This window comes from Hippoglossus hippoglossus, chromosome 17 (genome assembly GCF_009819705.1).
Source record: "Hippoglossus hippoglossus isolate fHipHip1 chromosome 17, fHipHip1.pri, whole genome shotgun sequence".
In the NCBI taxonomy this organism is placed as follows: Eukaryota; Metazoa; Chordata; class Actinopteri; order Pleuronectiformes; family Pleuronectidae; genus Hippoglossus; species Hippoglossus hippoglossus.
The window spans coordinates 3,158,810-3,174,142 of record NC_047167.1 but is presented as its reverse complement, the minus strand read 5'-3'; the positions used below and the strand labels follow the sequence as shown (position 1 = coordinate 3,174,142).

Genomic DNA, 15,333 nt, shown 5'->3' with positions numbered 1-15,333 from the left:
TTGTCAAGGTTAGAAATAATGATTTTTCTTTGAAATATTAATTTTGTTCTTCAAACTTTGCTTTCGTCAAAGAATGCTCCATTTGCAACAATTACAGCATTGCAGACCTTTGGCATTCTAGCTGTTCATTTGTTGAGGTAATCTGTAGAAATGTCACCCCACGCTTCCTGAAGCACCTCCCACAAGTTGGATTGGCTTGATGGGCACTTCTTGCGTACCATACGGTCAAGCTGCTCCCACAACAGCTCAATGGGGTTGAGATCTGGTGACTGCGCTGGCCACTCCATTACAGACAGCATACCAGCTGCCTGCTTCTTCTCTAAATAGTTCTTGCATAATTTGGAGGTGTGCTTTGGGTCATTGTCCTGTTGTAGGAGGAAATTGGCTCCAATCAAGCGCTGTCCACAGGGTATGGCATGGCGTTGCAAAATGGAGTGATAGCCTTCCTTATTTAAAATCCCTTTTACCTTGTACAAATCTCCCACTTTACCAGCACCAAAGCAGCCCCAGACCATCACATTACCTCCACCATGCTTGACAGATGGCGTCAGGCACTCTTCCAGCATCTTTTCACCTGTTCTGCGTCTCACAAATGTTCTTCTGTGTGATCCAAACACCTCAAACTTTGATTCGTCTGTCCATAACACTTTTTTCCAATCTTCCTCTGTCCAATGTCTGTGTTCTTTTGCCCATATCAATCTTTTCTTTTTATTGGCCAGTCTCAGATATGGCTTTTTCTTTGCCACTCTGCCTAGAAGGCCAGCATCCCGGAGTCGCCTCTTCACTGTAGACGTTGACACTGGCGTTTTGCGGGTACCATTTAAAGAAGCTGCCAGTTGAGGACCTGTGAGGCGTCTATTTCTCAAACTAGAGACTCTAATATACTTGTCTTCTTGCTGAGTTGTGCACCGGGGCCTCCCACTTCTCTTTCTACTCTGGTTAGAGCCCGTTTGTGCTGTTCTCTGAAGGGAGTAGTACACACCGTTGTAGGGAATTTTCAGTTTCTTCGCAATTTCTCGCATGGAATAGCCTTCATTTCTAAGAACAAGAATAGACTGGTGAGTTTCCCATGAAAGTTCTCTTTTTCTGGCCATTTTGAGAGTATAATCGAACCCACAAATGTGATGCTCCAGATACTCAACTAGCTCAAAGGAAGGCCAGTTTTATAGCTTCTCTCACCAGCAAAACAGTTTTCAGCTGTGCTAACATAATTGCACAAGGGTTTTCAAGGGTTTTCTAATCATCCATTAGTCTTCTAAGGCGATTAGCAAACACAATGTACCATTAGAACACTGGAGTGATAGTTGCTGGAAATGGGCCTCTATACACCTATGTAGATATTTCATTAAAAACCAGACGTTTCCACCTAGAATAGTCATTTACCACATTAACAATGTATAGAGTGTATTTCTGATTAATTTAATGTTATCTTCATTGAAAAAAACAGTGCTTTTCTTTGAAAAATAAGGACATTTCTAAGTGACCCCAAACTTTTGAATGGTAGTGTATCTGTGTATTTGTGTTGATTTTTCCTCTAGGTAACTCAGACATGTCCAGGGCCCCAGCTGTGGCCACATCGTGGATCATGATCTGTGGATCGCGTATCAGAGTTCGTAATGGTGGATCCAGTATAGCGGATTCTGTATCGTGCTGGCTGACCGTGATAATAATGGCGGATCCTGTATCGTGTTGGCATCTGATAGTGGTGGTGGACCACGATCGAGGTGGCAGCTGATGGTGGATCCTAATGGCGGCAGTGGACAATGTCTGTGGACTATAGTGGCATCCAATCCTGATGGTGGATCATGATCGTGGTGGCTGCTGACCATAGACTATGATTGCAGCAGGACTGCCTGATATATAGTATTTCTCCTCAGATGCTCGACCATTACTGACAATAATCCGTCAATTCATTGACCTTCAGTTATGCTTCAAAATGTTTACCCTTATCAATGCTACTAAAACCTTTATCTTGATGATGTTCTCCTTTACACTTGACATCTATTGCACTTCTGTCCGTCCTGGGAGAGGGATCCCTCACATGTGGCTCTCTCTGAGGTTTCTACGTTCTTTTTACCATGTTGAAAGGGTTTTTTAGTCGTTTTTCCTTACTCTTGTTGAGGGTTAAGGGCAGAGGATGTCACACCTTGTTAAAGCCCTATGAGACAAACTGTGATTTGGGAATATGGGCTATACAAATAAAATTTGATTGATTGATTGAGACAGCCTGCACCTGTGGATGTCCAACCTTGATTCAACATTAGAAAACATGAATATCCTTGAACTCAAGTCAGTGAAAATATGAGTATTAATCATTCTGACTGGTTCACGTCAGTTTATATTGGCCACAGTCATACAAAATACTGTCATTTGAAGAATATAATCTGTTTTTAAAATCTCTGCCTGTCAGGACAGTCCAGAACAAATCTTTGTGTGATCTTTGTGTTGGATCCATCAGTTCTTCTCTCAGCCTGGATCTGAATCAAACTACACCATCAGGTGGAAGGAGCTAGAATTTTCTGTGTTGGAGCCATTTGTGAAATATATGTTAAATAGTTATACATTTATTTTTCAACATGCCTGAATCATTAAGACTATGCACTTTCACATTTACATTGTAGTTTGGGGCTTGACTGGGACCATTATGGACTTCAGTCCCAATTGGCTGATGGTTACTGTTCTGTCTGTGCTTGTTTAGTTTTTTAAGCTAGGGAGCGGAGAGCACACTCGTCATGGACAAGGCTCATATTCCCCACCACGGTCTTTGAGTAGATTATTAAACATATTCTGTTTGTGTACTCTATAACTAGAAGGAAGTTTCAGTAAAGCTACGCTAACATTGTGATTTATGTGAATTTAAAAATAAATCAGAAAGAACTAATAAATGCTAAGGACATGTTAACTGACTGATATTTAAAAGAGAGCTGATGTTTACGGGACCTCTGTGAAATATTGATATGCCCCTACAAACAAACACACACACACAATTATATATTGAGCAATTGACATAAATGTTCCTGAAATAATTCTCCACACGTGTAACATTGCAGATGAATTTACTCAGTAACAGAAACAGAGCAGTTTTGTGATATTATTTTTGGGATATTTACAGACAAAACTTTTACATGTCATACCAGACATTAAGAAACTTCAGGCTAAAGTGCCCTTGAAAATTAGCTGTACAAAACGTCCCTTTTTTAAAAACTAGAATTTACAGATTGTATTTAATTGCTTTCTTTTTCTCATTTGTATGTAGGTGTTAGTTTAATCATCTTCTCGTATGTGGGACTGGTTTGATCGGCAGTGAGGAGAGTTTGACATTTCTACATGATTTCTACACTTTCACAGGCTGTTTGAGGGGTAAAGACCTGCTCTTATATCTGCATGTTCAGCGGTCGGATCTCGTCCACTCTGTTGCGGTGCAGCTGGAAGGCGGGGGTGACCCAGCGGCCACACAAACACTGATCCCCACACCAGTTAAAAGAGCCCATCTTAGAGCTACACTTAGGACACAGCAGCTACACACATAAAAACACACACATGGAGAGAGAGAAGAGAAACCGCAAACGGTCAGTACAGATTGTGTGTGTGTGTGTGTGTGTGTGTGTGTGTGTGTGTGTGTGTGTGTGTGTGTGTGTGTGTGTGTGTTAGTGTGAGATAGTACCTGTCCATCCATCACCCCAATTAAAGCTTGTTCCATCCACTGCACTGGTTCAATGAAGTAAGATGTACACTGGACGTCTCCTAGACAACACATTTTATTTCGTTATTACAACTTCCCCATGTGACACCATTAAGTGAAAAACTGACTTACATTGATTTACAATATAATTTTCAAATATTATTGTCATATTTAGTCATATTTGGTCATTAATGTAAACTATCTCAGTCCTAGCTGCATATCAGAAACAACTTCCGTCCATATCAACATGCACATCACATGACGATCAATGCACACTGGTCTTGTGTATGTGGGGGTCAACAGAACGCAGAGGGTTGCTTAGATGCAGAAGATACTATGAACACTGAAAAGTAAGTGTGGTATATTCAGCTAACATAGATTGTTAATGACATGTTCATGATTAGGGGGCCCCTCGTTAATGACATGTTCATGGTTAGGGGGCCCCTCGTTTCCTGACTCTCAGATGAATCTAATTATTATTCGATATGATACTCGTTAAGTTCTCTTTGACCTGGAGAAACTCTCTTTGACCTGTTAGATAGAGGGATTTCCATCTTTAAGTAGGAAGCATGTTTTGTATTAGAGGCCCCTATGTATGACGTCATTTTATCTTATTTCCTGGGCGGAAACAACTTCCCTATATGAAGGCTTGTCCGGCACCGGCGAGGTAGACTTCTTCATTGGCCGAGAACGTCTCCGGGTATACCTAGGTACCTGTCCTGACCTGTAACTTCTGTGTAATAAACCTTATTATACAAACAAGAACGGTGTCCGCGGAGATTCCTTCATCATCATCTTCAACATCACTGCTGCTTAAATATACGACATAAGCAACCCTTGTAATGAGTTATACATGTTGCATTCACTGCTGGAGGTTGACACTGTTCGTTTCCTTCTAGAGGAGGGTGACGTGATGCGGCCGTGATGAATCAGGGAAGGATACATCATAATTCATCTGATGAAAGTGTCTTGCAACTCTAGTAGTGGTTAACATAGCCATGAGCTACTGCCAAATTCAGTAGACTTCACACAGCTCCCTCTCCAGATTTGTTTGCACGTTGACTAATCAGCACGATTTGAAGAAAACCTAAACATATACAAATTCTCAGGTAAGTCCTGGAGTTATCATGAGTGTGTTTTTTTCTTCTATTTCTAAGTGGAGTCATGGATGTTTATTTGCAAATTGAAATCTAAACATGGAAACTCACACTGAACACAAAAATGTGTGCATCGTGTCTGTGTGTTCAGATATGACATCACAGCCACTGCTGCTGCTGATTGGTTTTCAGACAACCTCCGTGCTCCTGTCCCTTTCACCTCATGCTGTCTGTCTACCTCTGAGTGTATCACCAGGTATTATCTTACCAGTGAGGTTACTGAACCTCTTGTGAGCAAAGGCTGTCGCTCCTTCTCCTACTGGGTGACTGAGAATACTGGAGCCACGGAACAGAGTTCGTCTGCAGAGGAGAGAGCTGGAGTCAGGCTGTGCATTTCCCAAAATGTTCAATTATTCCTTTAAACATGCTGCAGTGGTTTCCATTCATCATCTAGACTGTGGCAGCTCAAAACATGCTAATTTATCCCACCACAGTTTCATAATGAATCTCTTTTTTTTTACATTTCTCATAATGACATTAAGAAATCTTGCTGGTGCTGTCATGAAATTGCGAGTTATGATCAATAACGTTTTAACCGTCCATGCAGACAGTCAGACGACCTCATAGTTTCAGCTGCAGTTGTGGCATAAATGAAGTTCTCGCTCTCTCTCTCTCACCCGAGAACTTCTCTTTCACTCTGAATCTGTTGCGCATGAGAGTGACCTTCATGCACATGTGCCTCCGTTACAGCCATAGATTAGAATAATTCTGTGAGAAATGCTGTAGTGATGACAAAATGAAATCTGAAGCAGCTTATTTGTAAAATAATACAATTCTTTGCAGACGGAAAGGTTGTCCCTTATTGTCACCATCATAATTCAGGAAGAAAATGACAAATACAGTAAAGTTTCTTATTTAAGGTCGTTAAATATTCCTACACAACATGAATCACCTTCATTATAAAACCTCCCCACATTCAGCCACTGTATAAACTTTTGCACTTGTCACCTGCATTTCCTGCAGCGATAGGACACTTCAGAGGAGCTGGAGTGGGCAGGGTCCACGGCAAACAGCTCCCTGGGAACTTGCTGCAACTCTACACACACACACACACACACACACACACACACACACACACACACACACACACACACACACACACACACACAGACACACACACAGAAAATAATGCAGATTTTCAATAATCAAATAATGATGAAAGAAAACTGTCTGTAATGTGTGCGTTTACCAGGGAACTTCTCAGTGATCTTGCTCAGTCTGTATTGTTTGTACAGAGGACTGGAGGCGTCCACTTCACACTTCATGGCCTCATAAAGATACAACTGCTCCTCAAAACCACTGTTGACCCTGAAATACATCAGCAGCTGTCAATGTCCCCATCTGCCTCTCATAATAATGACATGTCCAACCATTCTGTCAATTCTCTCATAAAAACTCACTTCACCCAAGTTATTTGATCACTTAAAGGCTGAAAGTGAAAAAACCCACAACAGAAAAACTTTCAGGCCACATCAACACCATTACGTTCTAATACGATCTCTGTCAAGACGAAAGTTTTAGCCCGTGTAGATAGTGTTAGGATTTTAATAATATAATTAGACACGATAGCCCCGAAAAGGATCGATTTTACGCGCACCATGTTTGTACCTTAACAGAAAGAATGAATGTGTGTGTCTGTGAAGATGGCAATGAAACTGAACTCTAAACAAATGCAGTATGTTAGACAGGGGTGGGGGCAGGGGCAGTTTGGGCTGAATATGTGGGAAAATGTGCGGCCTTCACATAGTAACTGATAGTAGCCGTTGCTGGCTGGTTTTAATCTTGAAGTTGGTTGTTGTGTGTGTGTGTGCGTCACATCGCAGTTCAGTCTTGCACCTGTCTGATAAGGCCTGTTTTGAGAAGACTGTACATCTGTGGCATACAATACACTGTACTTTAACTTGTTCTCATACCTAACTTACTATATTACAGCCTAAACTCCATTAGCTTTATTCAAACATCACACATACATGAATGCACTGTTTTCTTAAAAAACTGTGACATACCCTTAGAAAGAATTCAAGCAGCTGCCACTAGGGTCTGAAGGACAGATAGGAAAGGCGTTGTTTTGTCTAGAAAATGCGCATGCCATACTGAAAACTCACAAGCTGTCAGCTGATTCAAGGCTTGTTTTAAAACACCAAACCAAACACTGTCAGAATGTGAAGATTTTCCCAGCTACGGTCAGAGGAGGGGCGAAACGGGGAGCGGCTCCTCATCATTGGCGGATTCCAGTGCCTAGAGGCTGGGACCAGCCTGTGCACTAGCCACGGTGACTCCCCCTCGTTATTGACCAATGAAGCTCTACCTACTATTATAAATATTGCATCCGCTGTCCGTTCGGGGCGACTCTTGACTTCCCCGGCGGTATTAGGCGGCCTGGGGCTGTACGTTGAGTGCCCATAGCTATGTAGTAGCTTTTCATTGCTTCTAAATAAATACTTTTTTGAACCAAGACCGACTCTTCTCTCTACCTAAGGATAAACGAACACGACAATAGGAAGAAACAGTTACAGAATACAAAATACTACAAATAAAAAACACCAATGGGGAAAAGTAAGAGCAGGGATTTTCTTTTCTTGGACCAACCACAAAGTGGAGCTGTTACTGATAGTAGCTGTTAAAAATGATTTGCATTCACCTCTGATAATCAAGTTGTGACTAATAACACTCACACAAGCAAATTTACAGAAGGTGATCTGTCTCAGTTTCTACCCATTCAAACTGAAATTCAACACCAGTTTTCAAGAAGGAAAATTCCAGAGTAGTGTGGATGACAGACATAAATGTAGCTGCAGTGATGGGTTTCAAAACTAAAATGTAGTAGTGTGGACGTAACATCAGTGATTTAAGCTAATTAATGAGAAAGCGCTGACACACAGAAACACACACTTACTGTACATCCTGTTTGACACTCTTCAGTTTGTGATAAGCCTCTATGAAGCCCAGCTGGTGTCTCTTCATTAGATAACAATGGTTGCACTTCGACTTTGACCAGCCTGACTGAGACACACACGCACACACACACAGTCAAATGCCTTGTTGGTTTTTTGTTTACCGTACAGCAGGGGTTTCAAAGTTTGAGGCTGTGAGCCTCCCCTCACACAAACTTTGGAAAAAGGTACCTCCTCACCCCACAATAGTTTACATGCCTAGTTTCGCTTAATTTCTGGCTGGATAGAGAAACAAATATTGTTTGCTTGACAAAACTTGGGACTTCACATAATATGAGAAAGCTTTTGTCTGAGGTTTTTTTTAATAAATGTCTAACTCTGAGAAAGTGGGGGAAACAGTAAAATTTCCCAAAGCTACTGTATCTCTGAACTATTTCTTTAACGAGATCACACACATTCAGGCAGTTCTATGTCATCTCCTTTTGATAACTAGCAATAAATAATGTATTATTTCACTCCCATTCACTGAGCATCACCAGAAACTGTTTGAAAACCTCTGCCATGCAGCATGGATTTCATATTTATCAAACTAATTCATAACTGTATATGAAAGTGACTGCTTTTATTTTTGATATTTTAATTACATTTTTCTGACAATACTTCTGACAAGTACATTTTAAATGCAGGACTTTTCCTTATAATGGAGTATTTTAATTCAATTCCCTAAAACCTTTGTGGTGTGGACATATTTTATGGATATTTGGTAACATACGTCTCCACAAAAACTCTGGCTAGAAATAGATCAAGGAATACAAAAGACATTATTGAGGAAAAACCAACAGAGCCAAACTTTAGGTCTTCCCGTTGACCTCTGACCCTTACCAGTGAACAATGACAGTCCCACCTCCAACCACAGCCTCCTGAATGAACAGGTAGCAGTCGTCCAGGTGACTCTGGAGGTCAGAGGTCACCTCATCTAAAACGTTGACCCACTTCATGCAGAAGGCACCATCAGCGGGAAGCTGAGGGGTGGGGTCGACAGAGTCCACAGACAGGACACGAGTGACAGCGGCATCAGCCAGTGCCTGCCTGTCATTGAGATCGGCCGCGGTGCCAATGTACAGACCGGGGTCCACCAGGATCATGACTGCAAAGAGAGACACAGAGCTTACATCTGTCTGTTCTTACCAGGAGCAAACACGATGATTTGTTATAAATCACATCCCTCATGATTGTGTTTTCATAAATATGACCACAAACATCTCCTATGTATCTAAAAGGCTGGATACAACAAACCTGAGAGGAAAGATGGTCTAGTTTTCTTCCTACGCGTCTGTTTTTGATTCATTGTGTGATTGTGTTTCAACTTTGTTAAAGATTTTTCCTTCTAAAATGTTTGAGTTAAAGATTGAAAGAGAAAAATCCAAATTATCTCTCTAAGTCAGAAACGTCATGCTTGAGTGACTCGATTGAGCTTCCTGGGTTTTGTGTCGTAACAAGGAACTGGAAGTCTCCCTACATGGTCTTGGGGAAGGGGAATAAAAAGTATGGGATGCATATTTGATAATTTATATCATATAAAATATGTAATTTATATCGTTTAAAATCATGGGGGGAGAGGGGGGAGGGGGGAGCTGGCTCATTAGCATTTAAAGGAACAGGCACTCAAAACAGGTCACTCTGTGGTGGGCTGTTTTATACAGGGTAAAAAGGGTGCTGTTTGAAATGATCCTTGTGGTATTTTGACCAAAGTATGTTACAGACATTTCATTAAGACCCCAAGGAACCATATCAACTTGTGGTAAAATGGGCATGCTATGTCCCCTTTAAACAAAATTGTTGTACAAAACAGTTCTATATATATATATATATACAAAATGAAGCTCATTTCTCACCTTCACATCTGAATGTGTTGTTTCACAGTTTACACCTTTCACCTGCGTAAAGTTTTTTGATTTCTTGTGCATCCCTTTAATTTAAAAATCTCTCAGCAGCATCTCCATGGACCCTTATACTAACACAAGCAGCCTTGAATACTCAGTCTGACATTAGAATTAGAAATATTAGAATATCCTTGATGAATAAAATAAATAAAATAAACCACAACTAAAAAAGACTGTTAATAAAACTTGGTCTTTAATAAATTTGAAACATTTGGCCCAGAATATATTTGTCCAGCTCAGTAAAGTGAATGGTTATGATTTAGATGAACTTTTAGGTTTCTATTGTATTAGGTTAGTGGGTGTGTGTCTCTCTCTTAAACTCTGGAGTGAATCAAACAAACACAAAGTAAAGTTCAGTTCTGTTCAGGTTCTAATAACTTTTGATGAGTGTTGGTGTTGATAGCGAAAAAGTAAAGTGAGCTCAGGTCAGTGAGTGTGGAGGACGACACTCAGACTCTGACACGATACAAACCAACCGCTGCTTCTGTTTCTCTAATGTTTGAGTCTTCATATGTACAGTTAGCTGGTCCTTTCGTCTAAATTTATAACCACACTCAGAGCAACTAAATGGTTTCTCTAATGTATGAGTCTTCATATGTACAGTTAGCTGGTCCTTTCGTCTAAATCTATAACCACACTCAGAGCAACTAAATGGTCTCTCTTCTTTATGTATTGTCATATGTACAGTTAGCTTGTCCTTTTGTCTAAATCTATAACCACACTCAGAGCAACTAAATGGTTTCTCTCCTGTATGAATCATCATATGTACATACAGCTGGTTCTTATATCTAAATGTTTTACCACATTCAGAACAACTATATGGTTTCTCTCCTGTATGAATTCTCATATGTAACTTTAAATAATTTTTGTAGTTACATCTATAACCACACCCAGAGCAACTAAGTGGTTTCTCTAATGTATGAGTCTTCATATGTACAGTTAGCTTGTCCTTTACTCTAAATCTTTTACCACACTCAGAGCAACTAAATGTTTTTTCTCCTGTATGAATTGTCATATGTACAGTTAGCTTGGCCTTTAGTCTAAATCCTTTGCCACACTCAGAGCAACCAAATGGTTTCTCTCCCGTATGAATCGTCATATGTACATTCAGCATTTGTTTTCGGCTAAATCTTTTACCACACTCAGAGCAACTAAATAGTTTCTCTCCTGTATGAATTGTCATATGTACAGTTAGCTTGGCCTTTAGTCTAAATCTTTTGCCACACTCAGAGCAACTAAATGGTCTCTCTCCTGTATGAATTGTCAAGTGTATTCTCAGCTGGACCTTTAGTCTAAAACTTTTACCACACTCAGAGCAACTAAATGGTTTCTTATCAGTTTTACATCTCATATCACTTAAAGGCTGTTTGTTGTTTCTTATATTCAAACCAGACTGAGGCTCCCCGGTCTCCATCCAATCATCTTCACTGTCTTCAGTCTCAGAAGAGTCTTCAGTCTTGTCCTCAGGACCTGGTTGTAAAAATCCATCAGGACCTGAGTTCCTGGCTGGTTCTGGTTTTCCACCTTCCGCTCTGTTCTCCTCATTCTGATTCTGATGAAGCTGTGACGACTGAGGTTTCTCTTCATTTTCTTCACTCTTCACAGCAAAAGGAGTCAATGTGAATTGGATATCGGCCTCCTCCAGTTGTTGAAGCGGCTCTCCCTCCTGATTGGTAGTTATTAACCCCCAATCAGACTGCTAGGAACCTGGGTGTGACACTCAACAGCCAACTCTCCCTTACTGCCAACATTACTGCAACAACACGTTCCTGTAGATTCATGCTGTACAACATCAGGAGAATACGCCCCCTTCTCACTCAGAAGGCGGCGCAGGTTCTGGTCCAGGCGCTGGTCATCTCACGCCTAGACTATTGTAACTCCCTCCTGGCAGGTCTACCTGCTAGTGCCATCCGACCTCTGCAGCTCATCCAGAATGCAGCAGCTCGACTGGTCTTTAACCAACCTAAATTCACTCACACTACTCCACTCCTCCGCTCCCTTCACTGGTTACCGGTGGCTGCCCGCATCCGTTTCAAAACATTAGTACTTGCGTACCGTGCTGCGAACGGATCGGGTCCAGTCTACATCCAGGACATGGTCAAACGTTACACCCCAGCCCGTTCACTCCGCTCTGCTTCTGCCAATCGGCTTGTTGCTCCCTCACTGCGAGCTAACCACTCATCAAAATCACGACTGTTTGCTGTCCTGGCTCCTAAATGGTGGAATGAGCTCCCCAATGACATCAGGACAGCAGAAAGTTTACACATCTTCCACCGCAAACTAAAAACACACCTCTTCCGACTATACCTTGAATAAAAATTTTTAAAACTAACAATTTAGTAGCACTTAAATGGCACTTACTTATAGCACTTTACTTTCTTGATTCTTGTTGTTCTGGATTTGTACCCTCATGGTTGAATGCACTTATTGTAAGTCGCTTTGGATAAAAGCGTCAGCTAAATGAAATGAAATGTAATGTAATGAAAACCAGTTATAAGTCTCCCGTACCAAGTACTCCACACTACGGGGGATGGTGTCATTGGAAGCATGACTTACAGCAACCTGCAGAGAGTGACACACACAGCGAATAAGAACCAGATCTTTGAGGCCATACTCCTCCTTCAGCACTTTATGGACCCCATTGTTAATCCCCGTCATAATGGAGGCATTGTCAGTCCCTATCCCCAGGAGTTTCTCTTTTTTAAGACAAGACTTCTCCAGGAAAGCCACAACAGCTCGGGCTATAGATCTGGCATCTCCAACCTCCAACTCAACAAGCCCCAGAAATGTTTAGACAATTGTGTGTTTGGTGTCACGAAAGTACCTTATCACAACCCCCAGGTACTTAGAAACACTTACATCTGTGGACTTATCGAGGAGGAGGCTGAAACGCTGGTCACCCACATCTGCGACCAACATTTTTAAGTATGGTGCTAGAACACCATTAATCATTTCCGTGCACTTTGTCCTGTGTATTTTGAAGTGAGTAGCAGCAGTGGAGTCTGAGAAAGCAGCTTTACATGCTTCCCCAATGTGATCACATGCCAGCATGGAATTGTGTTCAGCAATAGCTAATGCCATGGTGGCTTGGGTGGAACTGTTATAAGGCTTTGCCTTTTGAGTATGTTTTTGAGTCGTCATGTATTTTTTATATCACAAAGTTTGGCGTAGAAATCAGCCTTACAATACAGGCAGTATGCCCGTGTATCATCTCCAATAAACGGCTTCAACCAGCCTTTGAATTCAGGGTTTGATTCCCACTCCTTTCTGTATTTTTGAGTGTACAGTTTAGACTGAGGCATGATGAGCTAGCTAGCTAGATGTTTAGCTTATGTCACAGAGAGGCACACACACAGTGGACGAGGTGAGTAAGTGACGGTTTTAGTCTCAATCACTAAGTTCTTCCTTCATGACAACTGTGAGGGGGGTGGATTTTTTTCCAACTCACTCATTTAAATTATATAGAGGTTTGAAATTATGAATAATTATCACTTGATGGACAGGTGACGTCACCGTTAGCTCGTCACTCCAGCTTCTAGCCTGTTGCCTGCTCGGCTTCACCTGAGCTAACAGGCGAATCCCCGTCACTGAACACGACCTGAGTCTGTGGAGAGGGTTTCAATCACATATCTATGGAAGCCCATTTCCGCCACTGTGATGAAGATGTGATAAAAATCCTGTATCTCATTATTATGAGATAGTATCTCATTATTATGACTGCTACTACTGACTGCTACTCTGACAGCAGAGCAGGGAAGCCATGGTTGAGAGACTGCGGTCAAGCCAGCCGCCTCTCGTGTTTGCATTGTCAAAACAGCCGACTGTTGTTTCTCGCGTGGAATTGATTGAACATTTACGATAATCGTTGTGAAGCGGTTATGAGGAGCTGTTTTTTTCCTCAAAATACTGACACTGTGTAGTTTTTGAGTAATCCTGTGTCAAAGTCCCCTCCATAAAACAAGAATGAGCTTCTTCTGCTATATTTGATGAAGGATAAAAAGCTTTTTTACCATACGTTCTTCATAAAACTGATATTGTTGGAGTACTAGTTAGACTACTGCCAAAAATACTATTAAGTACTCAAAATGTGTACTTTTTGAATAATCCTCTGTCAAAAGGACGAAGCCTATTGTCAGAGTTGGTGAGGCAGTGGGACCCAGACGCAGAGTTTTAAACTAAGGAGTCTTTTAATGAAAGGAACAGGAGATCAGGACGGGAGCTCAGGAGACACAGGAATACAAAACACTGGAGAGCAGAACAGGAGATCCGGACAGGAGGACAGGACAGGAGATTAGGACGGGTAGACACGAGAACACAACTACATACGACAACGATCCGACCAGGACAAGGAGAAGCACAGAGGCTTAAATACACACAGGGAAGGCAGGGGCAATTAGATACAGGTGAGACACATGAGGACTGGTGCAGACAATCACAGACAGGAAGTAAAGCTAGAGACAAGACACAAGAACCCAGACACTACAAAATAAAACAGGAAACAGAACCCGGAGTGTGAAACATGAAACCCGGAGTGTGAAAACATGAAAAGCAGGAACAACTAATACAGGGATATATTAATAAACAGAAAACACTTCTTCAAAAAGAAGTGGACAAAATAACACTCAGAACACCAGACCATGACAGTACCCCCCTCTCAAGGTCCGGATTCCAGACGGACCAAAAAATGAACTGAGACGGGAGGGAGGAGGGGGGATCCGGAGGAGGGAATCCTGGACAGAGCACAGGGGCTCGGGCGGGCGGCTCTGAGGCCGGTCAGGGACAGAGAACAGAGTCTCAGGTGGGCTGCACCGTGGCCGATCCGGAACAGAGTACAGAGTCTCAGGCGGGCGGCGCGGAGGCCGGTCAGGGGCAGAGAACAAAGATTCCGGCGGACGGCACCGTGGCCGCTCAGGGACAGAGTACAGGGGCTCAGGGGGACGGCACCGTGGCCGCTCAGGGACAGAGTACAGGGGCTCAGGGGGACGGCACCGTGGCCGCTCAGGGACAGAGTACAGGGGCTCAGGGGGACGGCACCGTGGCCGATCAGGAACAGAGTACAGAGTCTCGGGCGGGCGGCGCGGCGGCCGATCAGGGACAAGGCACGGGGACTCGGGTGTACGGCCCGGAGGCTGATCAGGGACAGGGAACAAATACTCGGGTGGACGGCACCGTGGCCGCCCAGGAACCGAGAACAAGGGCTCAGGTGGACGGCCCGGAGGCCGGTCAGAGGCGAAGCACGGAGCCTCAGGCGGACGGCCCGGAGGCCGATCAGGGACGCTGACGGGACCCCAGACGCCGTAACAGGTGTGACGTCTGCCGGGACCCCCGACGCCGGAACCGGTGTGACGTCTGCCGGGACCCCCGACGCCGGAACCGGAGCACAGGGGCTCGGGCGGGCGGCTCTGAGGCCGGTCAGGGACAGAGAACAGAGTCTCAGATGGCACTCAGAACACCAGACCATGACACCTATCCTATCAAAAGATAACACTCAGATTACTGACGTTGGTGAATGCCAGGGTCTGTCTGGGGGAGTATGCGTTTCTGTGTGTGTGTGTGCGTGTGTGTGTGTGTGCGCGTGTGCTCTCCTCTGTCCCTCTTCACAAAAACTGATAATCACATGTATTTAGTTATTAATCGATGACGGATCATGACTCAAG

General features: G+C 42.9%; 1 protein-coding gene and 1 pseudogene across 1 annotated transcript; both read right to left on the bottom strand.

The window, feature by feature from the left end:
• Positions 1-3,099: 3,099 nt before the first annotated feature.
• On the bottom strand, positions 3,100-8,878 carry LOC117777930 (annotated as a pseudogene).
• Positions 8,879-10,097: 1,219 nt separating this feature from the next.
• Positions 10,098-15,137, bottom strand: LOC117778324 (zinc finger protein 391-like). Its single transcript, XM_034613825.1, has 4 exons — positions 14,796-15,137; positions 12,185-12,238; positions 10,976-11,342; positions 10,098-10,723 (listed from the first exon to the last, which is right to left on the bottom strand). The coding sequence occupies exons 1-4, from the start codon at positions 15,135-15,137 to the stop codon at positions 10,098-10,100; spliced, it is 1,389 nt and encodes a 462-aa protein (XP_034469716.1).
• Between the last annotated feature and the right edge of the window lie 196 nt (positions 15,138-15,333).